The sequence below is a fragment of the Mustela nivalis genome (assembly GCF_964662115.1).
Source record: "Mustela nivalis genome assembly, chromosome: 10".
Taxonomy (NCBI): Eukaryota; Metazoa; Chordata; class Mammalia; order Carnivora; family Mustelidae; genus Mustela; species Mustela nivalis.
The window spans coordinates 72,668,413-72,684,206 of record NC_139029.1 but is presented as its reverse complement, the minus strand read 5'-3'; the positions used below and the strand labels follow the sequence as shown (position 1 = coordinate 72,684,206).

The 15,794-nt window shown below is 40.6% G+C and overlaps 1 protein-coding gene across 1 annotated transcript in view; it reads left to right on the top strand.

Annotated features, from left to right (window-relative positions):
- GTF2B (general transcription factor IIB) overlaps positions 1 to 4,876 on the top strand; it is a 32,961-nt gene extending 28,085 nt beyond the window's left edge. Inside the window, exons 6-7 of the mRNA XM_082688598.1 lie at positions 1,743 to 2,024; positions 4,367 to 4,876. Coding sequence (XP_082544724.1) covers positions 1,743 to 2,024; positions 4,367 to 4,500 — 416 coding nt within the window. The 3' untranslated portion in view covers positions 4,501 to 4,876. The remainder of the gene's footprint in view (positions 1 to 1,742; positions 2,025 to 4,366) is intronic.
- The last annotated feature ends 10,918 nt before the right edge of the window (positions 4,877 to 15,794 follow it).

The following is a 15,794-nucleotide window of genomic DNA, read 5'->3' as shown; positions in this document are numbered from 1 at the left end:
GAGAAGTATTTAGCTTTCAGTGTTTTCTTTCATCTTGATACACCTACTCCTTACAACAGATACATACATAAATATCAACGAAGTTTTAGAATTTTTGAAGCAACTTACTTGTCTGAATTGAAATTTAGAGAAGTTAATATTGAAATAGTAAGAATCTACATTTAACTTGTTTAAGACTTATTTGAAGTGTGATAAATACTTAAATTAACAGAGAGGGTGCCTCAGTCAGTGAAGCACCTGACTCTTGTTTCAGCTCAGGTCATGATCTCAGGCTATGAGATCAATCATGTCCAGCACCAGGCTCTGTGCTCAATGCAGAGTCTGCTTGAGAGTCTCTCTCCCTCTCCATCCTCCCTGCATCTCCCCCTACTTGTGCACACTCTCTCTCTCTAAAAAATAAATATTTTTAAATTAACTGAGAAATTTTAAATTAGCTCTGTGGGAGCTATCACTGAGAAGATCAGAGATTCATTTATAAGGCATGATTTGTTCTTTATTGATGTAATTGATACATTATATACCATATATCCCATATATTAACATAGGTGAATTTTGGGAGCACAATATTGCACATTTTGACCTTTGAACAACATGAATTTGAACTGCATGTATCTACTTATATGCAGATTTTTTTGACGTATGGTGTGGTACTGCAAGTGTAGTTTCTCTTACGATTTTAATATTGTCTCTAGCTTTATTCTAAAAAGAGAGTATATAATACAAATACAAATGTTGACTATTATCACTAAGGCTTTCAGACAATAGTACGCTATTGGTAGTTAAGTTTTGGGGGAGTAAGAAATTACACATAGATTTTTGTGCTGGAAATTGGCATCCCTAGCCCCTGAGTTGTTCAGGGGTCAACTGTAATTTGACATCTGTTACATACTACAGAGCAATCACTGAAAGTCTAGTGACCATCCATCACCGTACAGTTGACTCCCTTCACTCATTTTGCCTACTCCCCAACTCCTTTCCCCTCTCATAACCACCAGGGTGTTCTCTGTGTGTCCATGAGTTTGTTTTTATTCATTTGTTTTTGTTTTTAGATTCCACATATTATGCATAATACCCTCTAGGTCCATGCATGTTGTTGCAAATGAGGAGATCTCACTCATTTTTGTGACTGAATAGTGTGTGTTGGTGTATGTACCTACCACTTCATCATCCATCCCTCCACTGATGACATTTAGATTGTCTCCATGTCTTATCTGTTGTAAACGATGCTGCAGTGAATATAGGCACGCATAAATCCTTTTGAATCTGTGTCTTTGTATTCTTTTTATAAATACCCAGAAGTGGAATAGCTGGATCATAAAGTATTTCTATTCCTGGTTTTTTGAGGAGCCTCCATCTTTTTCCATAGTGGCTGTGCCAATTTACATTCCCACCAGCAGTGTGTGAGGGTTTCCATTTCTCACATCCTTTCCCCTCTCCAACACTTGTTATTTCTTATCTTTTTGATAATAGCCATTCTGACCAGTTTGAGGTGATATCTCATTGTGGTTTTGATTTGCATTTCCTATAATTAGTGATGTTGAACATCTTTTCATGTGCCTGTTGGCCATCTGTATGTTGTCTCTGGAAAAATCTCTATTCAGATCCCTCTGCCTATTTTTTAATCAGGCTGTTTAAGGCATGATTGCACTTTTGCAATCAGAATGTATTTTATAATCAGAAATGATGTATTCTTAAATGAACCGTATGACTTAACATGGATTTATTTAATTTTTTCCTTTCAGAAATATGTGCTGTGTCACGAATTTCTAAGAAAGAAATTGGTAGATGTTTTAAACTTATTTTGAAGGCTTTAGAGACCAGCGTGGATTTGATTACAACTGGGGACTTCATGTCCAGGTTTTGTTCCAACCTTTGTCTCCCTAAACAAGTGCAGATGGCAGCTACACATATAGCCCGTAAAGCTGTGGAACTGGACTTGGTTCCTGGAAGGAGCCCGATTTCTGTGGCGGCAGCAGCCATTTACATGGCTTCACAAGCATCAGCTGAGAAGAGGACCCAAAAAGGTAGGACTCTTTCTCAGGAAGAATAGTGATGAAATTGTGAAGGCTGTAGTATGTAATTATATTTCCTTTTTTTTTTTTTTTTTAAGATTTTTATTTATTTATTTGACAGACAGATCACAAGTAGGCAGAGAGGCAGGCAGAGAGAAAGAGGAGGAAGCAGGCTCCCCACTGAGCAGAGCTTCTAATGTGGGGCTCGATCCCAGGACCCCGGGACCATGACCTGAGCCGAAGGCAGAGGCTTTAACCCACTGAGCCACTCAGGTGCCCCTGTATTTCCATTTTAAGTACAGAGCCGGTAAATATCTGAACTCACATTTAAGAGAGAATTTCTTCCTTGGGGCACCTGGATGACACAGGTCATGATCTCAGTGTTGTGAGATTGAGCCCCGTGTGGGACTCCATGCTCAGTGGCAAGTCTGCTTGAGATTTTCTGTCTCCCTCTTGCAAATAAATAAATCTTTAAAAAAAAGTAGTTTCCTAGAATCAAAACTTAACAGCAAAATACTCTATTTTTGTAAGTGATTCATAAATAAAAATGTTTATAGGCATAACTCTGTATGGACACACTTTTCCCATTCAAATTAAGTATTTTAGTTTCTACATTTTTCATTTCTAGAAGTTATTTTTGTCACCCTGAAACAATATTTTGAATAGTCCTTCTTTCCCCCTCAAAATTTAGCTTTTTAGATCTAGAAAGTTTGGGGGCCGCACTTGTTTCCCACTTCCCAGCATGGCCTCCTACAGTGAGTACACTAGCAATTCATGCTGACCATCAGGTTGTAACATTCTGTGAAGCCTGTTCTCTTTCTCCTTTCAAACGTTACTCAGTTTCTTAATGAAGTAGTTTCAAACTTCTAAAAGCCACTTTTGAGTTTATTGTTGTAGGGGAACTTGCAAACAGAAAGAAGTGCTAAGTGAATTTCTTTACAAGCATTTATTCACTAATTAATTTTGTGATCCTCAAAAAGATCTATAAAGGAAAAACAGCAGTCCATTCTAAATTTAAAAGTGAGACAGTGAGAGGACTGGCTGCACTGGCTATAATACCCTATTAAGAACAGCCTTTCACCTCCGCTCAGGCTGCAGGTTTCTGTATTAATAAAAGTAATAGATTATATAGAAGAGTGATTAGAAAGAAGAAGCCAACCATTAGTTACTTAAATGTGCCATTATCGATTCCTTTGGTCTTAATTTTGAGAAGACTCAAGGAAATTTTGAGTCTTCTGGTAAAATTGAGAAGTTAAAACTAAGCCGAGTGTCCTTACCTTTATGCCAATCAACAGCACAAAAGTGTTTATCTTGGCACTTTCTGCTCTTTGTGTTTTACATGAAGTTTTTGGGTTTTTTGAGATGTAAGCCCTTTTCTTCCCTTCCCAGCAGCCAATTGACAGTCACCGTCTCCATGCCTAGAAGACAGATAGGTAACAAATGTAACACAACATGAGACGACATTTAAAATGAGCTCATTGCACACTGATGGCAGACATCCACACTGAAAATCCGTAAAACCTTAGGCGTTGATCTGTGAAAAGGTGGTAAAATGAGTTTGCAGTAAAGCCTATGTTTTAAAAATCCATTTTGATTAAGAACTTATGATCAAACAGTTGTCACATAGCAGTCCCTTGGGACTCCTTTTAATAAAAAGGAAAAAGGTGACAATGACTTTGAAAGGTAAAACTAGATCTCCTAGGCTTCTGTAATAGACTAGAAATACATGAACTCTCAGTGCTCAGTGTTATGTGTCTATAACAGTGAAAACATCTACACGATGCTAGAATGTACAGCTGTATTAAGTAGATGTATACTGTCTGATGTACTAAGTAGAAAAATGAGGTAGGACAGTCTTTAACATAGGATTCCAAAAGAATCTTTTAACAGAACAGGATTTACTACAGGTGTTACAGGGGAACTTTTAAACATGGAAATAATAAAGTGAGTTTATAAGAATGTATTCATGGATTACTTCCATGATCCTCAGACTTCTGTGAAGGAACAGCAGTCAGTTCTCAAAAGGACAGCTAGTACAAGAGTTCTCGCTCCTAGTGCTGTGCCCTGAGCACTCTTGCTGTGGCCCTCAACGAACAGAGCTCTTCATATGGCCGAGACAGCCCTTTGAGGTGATTGGGATACTGCCATTACTACTGTTATCAACCGTAGGCCTCCTACCTACCTTTTGGTATGGATTTGCATTGTTAGGTTTTGAAAGTCAACGTCCCTGGGGTTTTCAGTTTGGATTTTATACTACTCTATCTCACACATTGGAATGCAGGTTGTAGATGGGAGATAAGATGGAATAGCTGTATACATAAGTTGGAATTAATATTTTGATTTTTGTCTTTTAGAAATTGGAGATATTGCTGGTGTTGCTGATGTTACAATCAGACAGTCCTACAGGCTAATCTATCCTCGAGCCCCAGATCTGTTTCCTACAGACTTCAAATTTGACACCCCTGTGGACAAACTACCACAGCTGTAAACTGAGGCAGCTAATGTCAAACTCTTCTCAACACTGAACTTGGCCTGTTGTATATAGCCTATACCAAGTGCTGGATTGAGCCTCTCTTTAATAAGGAAAAACAAAAGACATGGTACGCATTCCAGGGCTAAATATTAATTGCTTGGCATTCTGTATGTATATACTAGTAAAACATATTTAATGATTTAAATTTCTTATTGAATTTGCTTTCTTTTGTAGCAATCTAGGAAACTGTATTTTGGAAGATATTTGAAATTATGTAATTCTTGAATAAAATGTTTTTCAAAACTAAAGTTTTTGTTATAATTACATGTTAAATGTAATTTATAATTACAAATAATGCATATCATTGCAGCTAATAAAGCTGGTAGAGGTCCTTGTTTTCTGTTTCTTTTCATGTATATTTTATTTATATAACAAAGTCAGGCTTTGGGAACCACCATTGACGCCAGGAAAATCAAAGCGGGTGTGTGCAATATATATATATGTGTGCGTGTGTGTGTGTGTATAGAAAAGCCAGAGTGGTAAACTGGACCTTGAAAGGCATTTTGCAATTTTTGGATGTTAACATTTCATTTTATAGAACCTGCATCATCTGTAATTATTTTTATTTACTAAGATACTCATAGTGTAAAGAATATTCAAAATAGATTATTGGGCCTAGGAATGTCCAGGGATTCTATTTAATAGAATATAAATATAAATCACCCCGTAGGTGATTGGGATGTGTAGGTGTTTTGCATATCACTCTTAGAGGAACATCTTGACTATAATCTTGACTAGGCACTGAAGGTAAAGACCAACAGAATTTTGCCCTTTTACCAAGTAGGTAGTTTGTAAAGGGACTTGAATCCATGCTAAACATCACCTTACAGTGTGAACTGCACTGCCTTAAAGCAGGTGTCCCGGTTCTTACACATCTCTCAAGAGTTCAGCACTAGATTAGAAGGATGTCTCCTATTGCGGTCTAGTAGACAAATTGACACTCTGGTCTAAAATGGACTTTCTCCTCTAAAAGATCAGACTTTCTCTCATTTCTGCTGACCATGGAAGGGGGATGGCTACTGGACCATGAAGACAAATGGTATTTCTCCTTTGCACAAAACATAGGACACAAACGGTACTACTCAAAGCTGGGAGAGAACACTAGAGAAATAAGCACAAGAACAGCAGTGATGACTCCAGGCAGAACCCATGCCACCCAGAACAAAACCCAGGAAGAAGATATCTTAGGCCAGTCAGTGTCTCCCTCACGGGCACATCTTTGGTCCCCGGCACCACACCCTTCCATCTTTCCAAGCATGGACTGAGCACAGCAGTCCTCTCCTCTGGTGCTCCCCAGTTTCTAGTGACTGACCACAAAAGTTCCCACCCACTAAAGACTTCTCTGCAAGCTGCAACCAGTTAGCTAGATCTTAAAATAGTTATTTTTGCTATTATCGAAAGTCCGTACATGCACATTAGAAACATTTGGGAAATGCATCATGAAAATACCCACAAGCCACTTAGAAATAAGCACCAATATTTTGATATTTTGTTCTTTCCAGCTGTTCGGCTATGCTGTATTTTTAAAATATAGTTGCAGTCCAGGTATAGTAATAGGATTTGTTTAGTATTTTCATTTCCCTGCTTACAAAAATGTATCCAGTAACTAAAAAAATGGAGAGAAGCATAAAGGGGATTAAAAACCCTAGCCCTGGGGCACCTGGGTGGCTCAGTGGGTTATGCCTCTGCCTTCGGCTCATGTCATGATCTCAGGGTCCTGGGATCAAGCCCTGAATCGGGCTCTCTGCTCAGTGGGGAGCCTGCTTCCTCCTGCCTCTCTGCCTACTTGTGATCTCTGTCAGTCAAAAAAAAATAAATAAAATTTTTTAAAAAAAAGCCTCTGCCTTCGGCTCAGGTCATGATCCCACAGTCCTGGGATCGAGCCCCACATAGGGCTCTCTGCTCAGCAGGGAGCCTGCTTCTCCCCTTCTCTCTGCCTGCCTCTCTGCCTACTTGTGATCTCTGTCAAATAAATAAAATCTTAAAACAAAAAAACCCTAGCCCTTGCCACTTAGGTATGTCACCATTTTGGTCTATTTTTTGTGTTCTATACATTTTTTTCCCTCATTCTGTACTTCATTTTCTTAAGAATATAAGCTGTTTTTTTCTATTAACATACAATGTATCATTTGTTTCAGGGATATAGGTCATCAATCTTACATTAATTCCCAGCACTCACCGCAACACAAACCCTCCCCAGTGTCCATCGCCCAGCCACCCCATCCCTCCCATGCTTCCTCCCCTCCGGCAACCTTCAGTTTGTTTCCTGAGATGAAGAGTCTCTTATGGTTTGTCTCCCTCTCTGGTTTCGTCTTGTTTCATTTTTTCCTCTCTTCCCCTATGATCCTCTGCCTTGTTTCTTAAATTCCATAGTGAGATTATATAAAAACTTTCAGGACAAACAAAAAGAATTAGTGATCACCAAACCAGTCCTACAAGAAATACTTAAAAGTGTCCTCTAAGCAAAGAGAGCCCAGAGGTAACATAGACCAGAAAAGAACAGAGACAATATACAGTAACAGTCACCTTACAAGCAATAAAATGACACTAAGTTCATATCTTTCAGTAGTTACCCTGAATGTAAATGGGCTAAAAGCCCCAATCAAATGACACAGTTTATCAGATTCAATTAAAAAAAACCAGACCCATCAATATGCTCTCTGCAAACTTTAGACCCCAAGATACCTCCGGATTTAAAGTGAGGGGGTGGAAAACAATTTAACATGCTAATGGACATCAAAAGAAAGCTGAGGGGGCAATCCTTGGACCAGACAAATTAGATTTTAAACCAAAGACAGTAATAAGAGATGAGGAAGGACACTATATCACAAAGGGTCTATCCAACAAGAAGATATAACAGTTTTAATTATCTATGCCCCTAACATGGGAGCGGCCAAATATACAATCCAATTAATAAAATTAAAGAAACATATCAATAATAATACGGTCAAAGTAGGGGACAAAACACACCCCTCACCCCCCTCACTGCAATGGACAGATCATCTAAGCAAAAGCTCAATAAGGAAATAAGGGCTTTGAATGACACACTGGACCAGATGGACATCACAGATATATTCAGAATATTCCATCCTAAAGCAACAGAATACACATTCTTCTCTAGTGCACATGGAGTATTCTGCAGAATAGATCACATCCTGGGTCACAAATCAGGTCTCAACCAGTACCCAAAGACTGGGATCATTCCCTGCATATATTCGGACCACAATGCTTTGAAACTAGAACTCAACCACAAGAGGAAAGCTGGAAAGAACTCAAATACATGGAGGCTAAAAAGCATCCTGCTAAAGAATGAATGGGTCAACCGGAAATTAAAGAAGAATTTTAAAAACTCATGGAAACAAATGATAATGAAAACAACTGTTCAAAATCTGCGGGACGCAGCGAAGGCAGTCATAAGAGGAAAGTATATAGCACTGTGTTCTGCACCTTTAAAAAACTTGGATCAGCAGAACTATTTTATTTTATTTATTTATTTATTTTTAAGATTTTATTTATTTCTTTGGCAGAGACAGATCACAAGTAGGCAGAGAGGCAGGCAGAGAGAGGAGGAAGCAGGCTCCCTGCCAAGCAGAGAGCCTGATGCGGGGCTCGATCCCAGGACCCTGAGATCATGACCTGAGCCGGAGGCAGAGGCTTTAACCCACTGAGCCACCCAGGTGCCCCAGCAGAACTATTTTAAAGATTAATCTAGGGCAGAAGGTATGTTTGGGAAATGGAGTCTATATTCTGGTAGGTATCTCTTAAATAAAATTCTAGTTTTTAAAAATTCTGTGTCACACATGCTTCAATCAGTTTAACTTCATTCCAGATATTCAAGGAAAAATGCCAGGACAAAAGATAAAGTCGTAGTCGTGTCACTTCTCTTTTCTTCTCCCCCACCTCCAGCCTCTGAGTATGGGTGTTCTCGAGGCATATGAGTGTGTTTGGAGTCCATGAATTGTTAGTGACCCTTTGGCGGAGTCATTCAATCTGACAACTGGAACATTTTCACTTCGGGAAAAGGGGACAATCCACGGCAATTCCACATGTTGGCCTCCATGCCCTCTAGTGTCCCCCCAACCACCACTGCCCCAGTGGGACCTATTCCTTATTTGTCCATCTGCTTCAAGGCTGTTACAAATAGAGGTTTATGGCTGGCTGATTATCTCCCCAAATCCACTCGTGATGTGGAGTGTTCAAGTGCAACGAGTGGATGTTATGTTAGTATGGTAAAATTACTAACACTTAGCAATTAAATCCTGGCCAGGTCCTTCTAACCAGTGAAAGGGATCTGACATATTCTAAACCAGTGATTGTGCATGGGTTTTTTTTTTTTGTCTTTTGTGGTCTGGAAAATCTCCCTGTACACCAGGGGACACCCACCCTGTTGAGGGCTGAAATCGAAGCCAGCTTCGATCGGGCCCACATTTTAGCAGATTAGGAATATTAGAAATGTAAGGCAATTTTTGTGAAGATAAAGTAGGTCCAACCTGTTCATGCTAGCATCTTTAAACAGTTGAAATCTTAGTTAATTAATGTGGTCCCATCCATCCAATTATTTAAAACAAAGACTCTCTGGAAGCCACTTTCATTGACAATCTCTGCTACAAGTTTGAAGATTTAATCATAAGTTTCATGGAATCTGAGTTAAAGCACTCTGGTCCAATTTCCCCATTTTATAGATTAGAGAAACCTGGAGAAACCAAAAGACCTGTCCAAGTTTACTTACCAGGAGACAGAGGACTAACTCTGGTCTCCTGGTCACACAATTCAGTGCTGTTTGCTGTTAAACTATGCTGTTAAGGCTTATTTTCCAAGAGGCGGCCTCAGAGCTGACTTTAGTTGCAGCCTTCAAATACAATTCTGTTCAGTTTAACAAAATCATTCAATGCAATACTTGCATCTGGCTTTTTGGGGGAAAACTTTTCATAGTGAGTTTCTGAATTCTTTGTAAATCAGCTCAGGTGACAAGGAGTTAATAGCTAGAAACTGCTCTCTAGTTTCTAACTAAATCTTCCTCTGAACTAAATGCTTCCTAAACTAGATGCCTCTTGATAGTAAGCCTTTGTGTTCAAACCAACAAATGTACTTTACCCATGGTTGTTTTGGTTTCTGAGCTAATTTTCTATCACAGGTGCAAGATTTACTTTAATTATCAAGATGAACAGCTGAGGGGGTCAGCCTATTACCCATCTGGTCCTAATCCAGCCAGGAGGCCTCTCTGTGCCCCATGCCAATATTTCCAATTGTCAATGGCCCTGACTTTTCCTGTTGCTGGAGTTTTAATCTCATCTGCCAATTGTGGAGCTACCGACAGATTCCCTGGCCCCCTAAACACCTCCCTACTCACCCCCTCCCGGATATTTCCACAGACACACTCCCTTCATCAGGATCTCAAAATTGCAAGGTGTCACAACACAAGTACCGTTCCAGGCCCACAGAGGCCAAGCAGGTCTCATAAACATAAACTTCCATTCCTTGTGCTCACTGGCATCTCTCTGGCCAGGGGAGACTTCTGACTGCCAACCCAGGAGGCTGAAACTCACACAGAGTGAAAGAGGGAGAGGGAAAAGGTGACCACAGAGCTTTGCTTTCCCTCTGCACAGTATCAGAATAATTCTCATGCCCTCTCTGTGATCAGCATCTGCCTGTGGCTGGCACAGCCATTATTGGAAATGATAAATGTTTTCAGACATCTGAGAAAGAAGGAAGATCACTGGTATGTGAGGTACTTAATAAGAGCAAGAAAACAAGGAGAAGTGATGTTACGTCAAATTTAAGATTCTGCCAAGAAATATTTTGTTTTAAACTGACATAAGTGACAAAACCACGATAGGACCATGTGTAACGCTCTTAGAGGTATTGGAAAGGCTGGTGTGCTCTTGTTCCAAAAGATGGGTGTGGGACGAGAGAGTTCGATGAGGCTCCCAGATGAAGACACGTCAGTCATGCTGAATACTTCACTAGAAACTTGGCTGCTCTGCCAGAGGTTTCTTGGAATGTTCTTACTCCCTCTGTGGCTCCTTCTAGCTCTATGATGATGAGACACCAGAAAGCCAAATGTTGGACCTCGAAATTTCAACCCCCTCCCACATGGCTGTGGCCAACAGATCTCACCTGCTATAGTCAGCTCCTCTCACTGTTCTAATTTGTGAACGTGAGGGTGAACTGCACGTGCTGGAGCCACGTCTGCACCCACCCATGGAAGCCCCAGGCCTCCACAGTTTGATGTCCCTGCTCTAGAGGACCATTAAAATGCTTCTTAAAAATGTTACTAAAATATAATAAAACCATTATGAATACCCACTATCTCTAATATGCAGATAGAAGCCAGTAAGGATAGACTCAAAGCCACAGCCAAAATGTGTCGGAGCCAAAGCCCAGGCTCCTTCTGTCCCCAAACTGGACCCCCACCCTGCTTCTGCTCTGGTTATCTTATGTGTTGAAGTAACACTGAAGATTGTGCTTGAAAGGGAAGATTAAGAATAAAGGAGCAACTCTAACTCCTTCGTTGAACAGATGAGAACAGTGGGGTGAAATGTTCACCTATCACTAGTGAGGTGAAACCACGTGTCCCAGGCCCCACTACTAGACGGTAGCAAAACGATGGCTAGTCCCAGTCCTCTTGTCACCTCCATATGCTGATTTTCAAAATGGTTCTTTTTTTTTTTAAGAGTTTATTTATTTGTCAGAGAGAGAGAGGAGCGAGAGTGAGCACAAGCACGGAGTGCAGCAGGCAGAGGCTGAGGGGGAAGCAGGCTCCCTGCCGAGCAAGGAGCCTGATGCGGGACTCGATCCCGGGACCCTGGGATCATGACCTGAGCCGAAGGCAGCAGCTTAACCGACTGAGCCACCCAGGCATCCCCAAAATGGTTCTTGTCTTAAGTGACAGCATGTATGTGAAAGTTCCCTGGACGAAGAAGGATGAAGCTTGCATAAGTGGTGATGTGGGGGGTGCTTGTCAGAGGGATGCCTTCCTTGTTGGGCTGGAGCCCCGCGGCAGTTCATGTCGACGACTGATCTTAGGTTGGATCTCCCTCACTCCTGACTGTGTGGTATTATTCTAAATGTCTTTGTAGAGGGCCAAGCAGGCCACTTATTGTCCACTGTGTAGACTCCGGAGGTACAAGAGTCAAGTGGTGGGCGAAGCTGTTGTGCACGGACATAATGAGACAGTGTAAGAGGTGTGGACGGAGCCCAAGGGCATCAGAGAGGAGAAGAGGCTCATTCCACATGTGTGGAAAAGAGCGGGGCATAAAGTGCGGAAGAAAGGCTTTTTTCCTTGGAAAAAGGCTTTTAGAAGCTAAGTGGAAATCGCATTGGTGGACAGATATGCCTGGGATGTGGCTGGTACATGGCCCCTCATGGGCCAGTGTCATCGGTCCCAGTCCTTTGTCTCTACCACATAAACGGTGCTTGTTCGTGTACTTTTCTCCCTTCTAATGGCCACAGCCGACTTTAGGCCTTTATCACCTGTCACAACTGCTGAGGCGGCTCCCAGCCAGCGCTCCTGCCTTCCGTCTGGCCCCCTCTGATTCTTTCTCCCCGCGGCAAATCTAACCACACCCCCACCAGCTGAAGATGTTTCAGGGCCTCCGAGGCACGACAGTTTATCAGGAAACTAAGGAAACTTGACATGCATGGGCACAGGTCTTTCAAGGTTCTGAACTTAACCTTTGTAGCCATAAATACAAATCAGAGATTTCTTAAATAGGGCCCCAGAATTGTATACCTTTCTGGCCCCACAACACTTAGATCTCCTCTTGTGATAAAGCATCCTTTCAGTATGGTGTGTACAAGTCCTGGGCATAGGACCCTTCCTTTCCTCATCTGTAGGCACCTACCCCATTGCAGTTTATCTGTACACTCCAGCCACAGTCCAGTTTCACCTCCTCAGAAGTGCCAGAACACAATGTAATCATTAAAATGTGTAACTTTAGGGGCGCCTGGGTGGGTCAGTGATTTAAGCATCTGCTTTCAGCTCAGGTCATGATCCCAGGGTTCTGGGAATCCAGTCCCGTGTCGGGCTTCCTGCTCAGGGGTGAGTATGCTTCTTCCTCTACCCCTCCCTCCTGCTTGTGATCTCTCTCTCTCTCCCTTTTCTCTCTCTCTCATGCTCTCTCTCTCTCAAATAAATAAATAAAATCTTGATTTTTAAAAGAAGAGAAGTGTTGGGCGCCTGGGTGGCTCAGTGGGTTAAAGCCTCTGCCTTCGGCTCAGGTCATGATCCCGGGGTCCTGGGATCGAGCCCCGCATCGGGCTCTCTGCCCAGCGGGGAGCCTGCTTCCTCCTCTCTCTCTGTCTGCCTCTCTGCCTACTTGTGATCTCTGTCTGTCAAATAAATAAATAAAATCTTTAAAAAAAAAAAAAAAAAAAGAAGAGAAGTGTTATATTCTTTCATCTGTGAGAAATCTCAAATATATCCTCTCACTTAGAACCCTTCCTGGCCTCCCCTTCCCTTGGCTCAATACTACTCAGGTCTCAAGCTAAATCCCAAGACATCTGGGAAGTCCTCACTAACTCCCCAGCCTGGATTTCTGAGGTACTCCCAGAGCACCTTGCCCTCACCTTAGAGGGGGCTTGATCACACTACACTGTCATTGCCAAGTGACTTAAATGTGCCCCTACTGGATTGTATTCTTTACGGAGGCATTGTCTTGTTAGTTGGCACTAATACCTGGTGACCAGTAATAGGGGATCAATAAATATTTTTTGAATGAATAAACATCATATTTTCATTTCTAATGGTCAAACAACATATAATGAGGCCACGTCCCCCCCATTTGGACAAAGCAGCAATTTTTTTTTTTTTGTATTTTTGATAGCATAAAACTTAGCTGTAAAAAAAAGTTCTTTGAATTTCAAGTTTCCCTTTGAAATTGGCTATTCACAGAAATAGAACAAACAATCCTAAAATTTGTGTGGAACCAGAAAAGACTCAAACTGAAACAATCTTGAGAAAGAGGAACAAAGTTGAAGGCATCTCCCTGATTTCAAGCTGTATTACAAAGCTACAGTAACAGTATGGTTTGGGCATAAAAACAGACATAAAGATCAATGGAACAGATAGAGAGCCCAGAAATAAATGCATGCATATATGTCAATCACTTATCAACGAAGGAGCCAAGAATATACAATGGTGAAAGGCAGGTTTCTTCAGAATATGGTTTGGGAGAATTGGACAGTCACAAGCAAAAATGAAACTAGACCAATGTCTTATATCTTACACAAAAATTTATGTGAATTATAAAAACTTGAATGTAATGCCTGAAACCATAAAACTCCTAGAAGAAAACATAGATGGTGAACTCCTTGACACTGGTCTGGGTAATGATTTATTTAGATTTGATACCAAAAGCAAAGGCAACAAAAGCAAAAATAAACAATTGGAGACTATACCAAACTAAAAAGCTCTGAATAGCAATGGAAACTCATCAACAAAAAGGCAACCTACTAAATGGGGTAAAATATTTGCAAACCAAATATCTGATAATGAATTAATATCCGCAACATATAAAGAACTCAAACAACTCAATTAAAAAATGGGGAGAGGACCCAAGTAGACATTTTTCTAAAGAAGACAAACAGATGGCCACCAGGTACATGAAGAAAAAGCTCAGCATCACGGAGATGCAAATCAAAGCCACAATGACATATAGCCTTACATCTATTAGAACGGAAACTGTGGAAAAGAAACTGTGGAAAGTAACAAGTGTTGGCAAATATTTAGGGCAAAGGGAGCCCTTGCGCACTGTTGGTGGGAATGCAAACTGGTGCAGCCACTCTGGAAAACAGTATGGAGGTTCCTCAAAAAATTTTAAAAAAAAGGGATTACCATATAATTCAGGAATACCACTTCTGAAGAAAACAAAACAAACCCAAAAAGATATCTGTACCCCATGTTCATTTCAGCACTATTTATAATAGCCAATATATGGACACAACTTCGATGTCCACCAGTGGATGAATGGATAAAGTAAAAATTATATCCAATGGAATATACACACAAACACCTTATTCAGCCATAAAAAGAAGGAAACATTGCCATTTGTGACAACATAGATAGACCTTGAGGGCATTGTGCTAAGTGGAAAAAGTCAGAGAAAGACAAATGCTGTATGATCTCAGTTATATGTGCAATCTGAAAAACAAAACAATACACCAAGCTCATAGATGGGACAGATTGGTGGTTGCAGAGGTGGTGTTGGCAGGGGGTGGGCAGGGGGGTGGTGAAATGGGTGAAGGTGATCAAAAGGTACAAACTTCTAGTTATAAAATAAGTAAGCCATGGGGATATAATGTAGAGCATGGTGACTATAGTTAATACAACTATACTGCATATTTGAAAGTTGCTAAGACAAGAATATCTTAAAAGTTCTTATCACAAGAAAAAAGTTTCTGTAGCTAAGTATGGTGAAAGACATTAATCATATTTACTTTGGCAATCATCTTGCAATATATACAAATGCCAAATCACCATACTGCACACCTGAAACAAATATAATATGTCAATGATATCTCAATAAAAAAAGAAAGAAAATTTGCTGATTATAACCAAAAGAGTTTATTTGTTTGGGAGTATTATAAATTTATGACTAAAACTTTATTCATTTATAGATCAAATTGTAAAGCCCCAAACTCTTTAGATTTCTTTTCCCATTCTATGCAAGTTCCTAGAACAGAGGAAGTGACTTTAGTTAAAAAGAGAAAGTTCAGGGTGCCTAATTGTCTCAGTCAGAAGACTATGTGACTTGAACTCCTAGTCATGAGTTTGAGCCCCATGTTGGGCATAAACAAACTAACAGAGAGAGAGAGAAAGTTCAAATTCTTACTATAAAGATATTTCTGAAAATATTTCAGAAGAAAAGAACGGGCTGGTTTTGAAAAAGCCCACCTTGTATCATATGAGTGATCTGAAATAAAGATGGATTTGATTCTTCTCTTTTGATTGCCTTTAGCTTAAAACTGAAGAGACAGTTTGTAATTCTATAAGAAAACCAAGTTGGGGTAAGGGGATGGGGGCGGGAATAAAGGCAACTTTTAGGATGATTTAGGTAAGTCTAAAGCACTCTGTAGAATACAGTGTAATTATTAAAATGTGTAAATTTAGGGGCACCTGGGTGGTCCAGTCACTTAAGTGTCTGCCTTCGTCTCGGATCATGATCCCAGGGTCCTGGGATCCTGCACTGAGTTCTGCATCAGGCTCTCTGCTCAGTGGGGAGTCTTCTTCTCCCTCTGCCTGCTGCTCT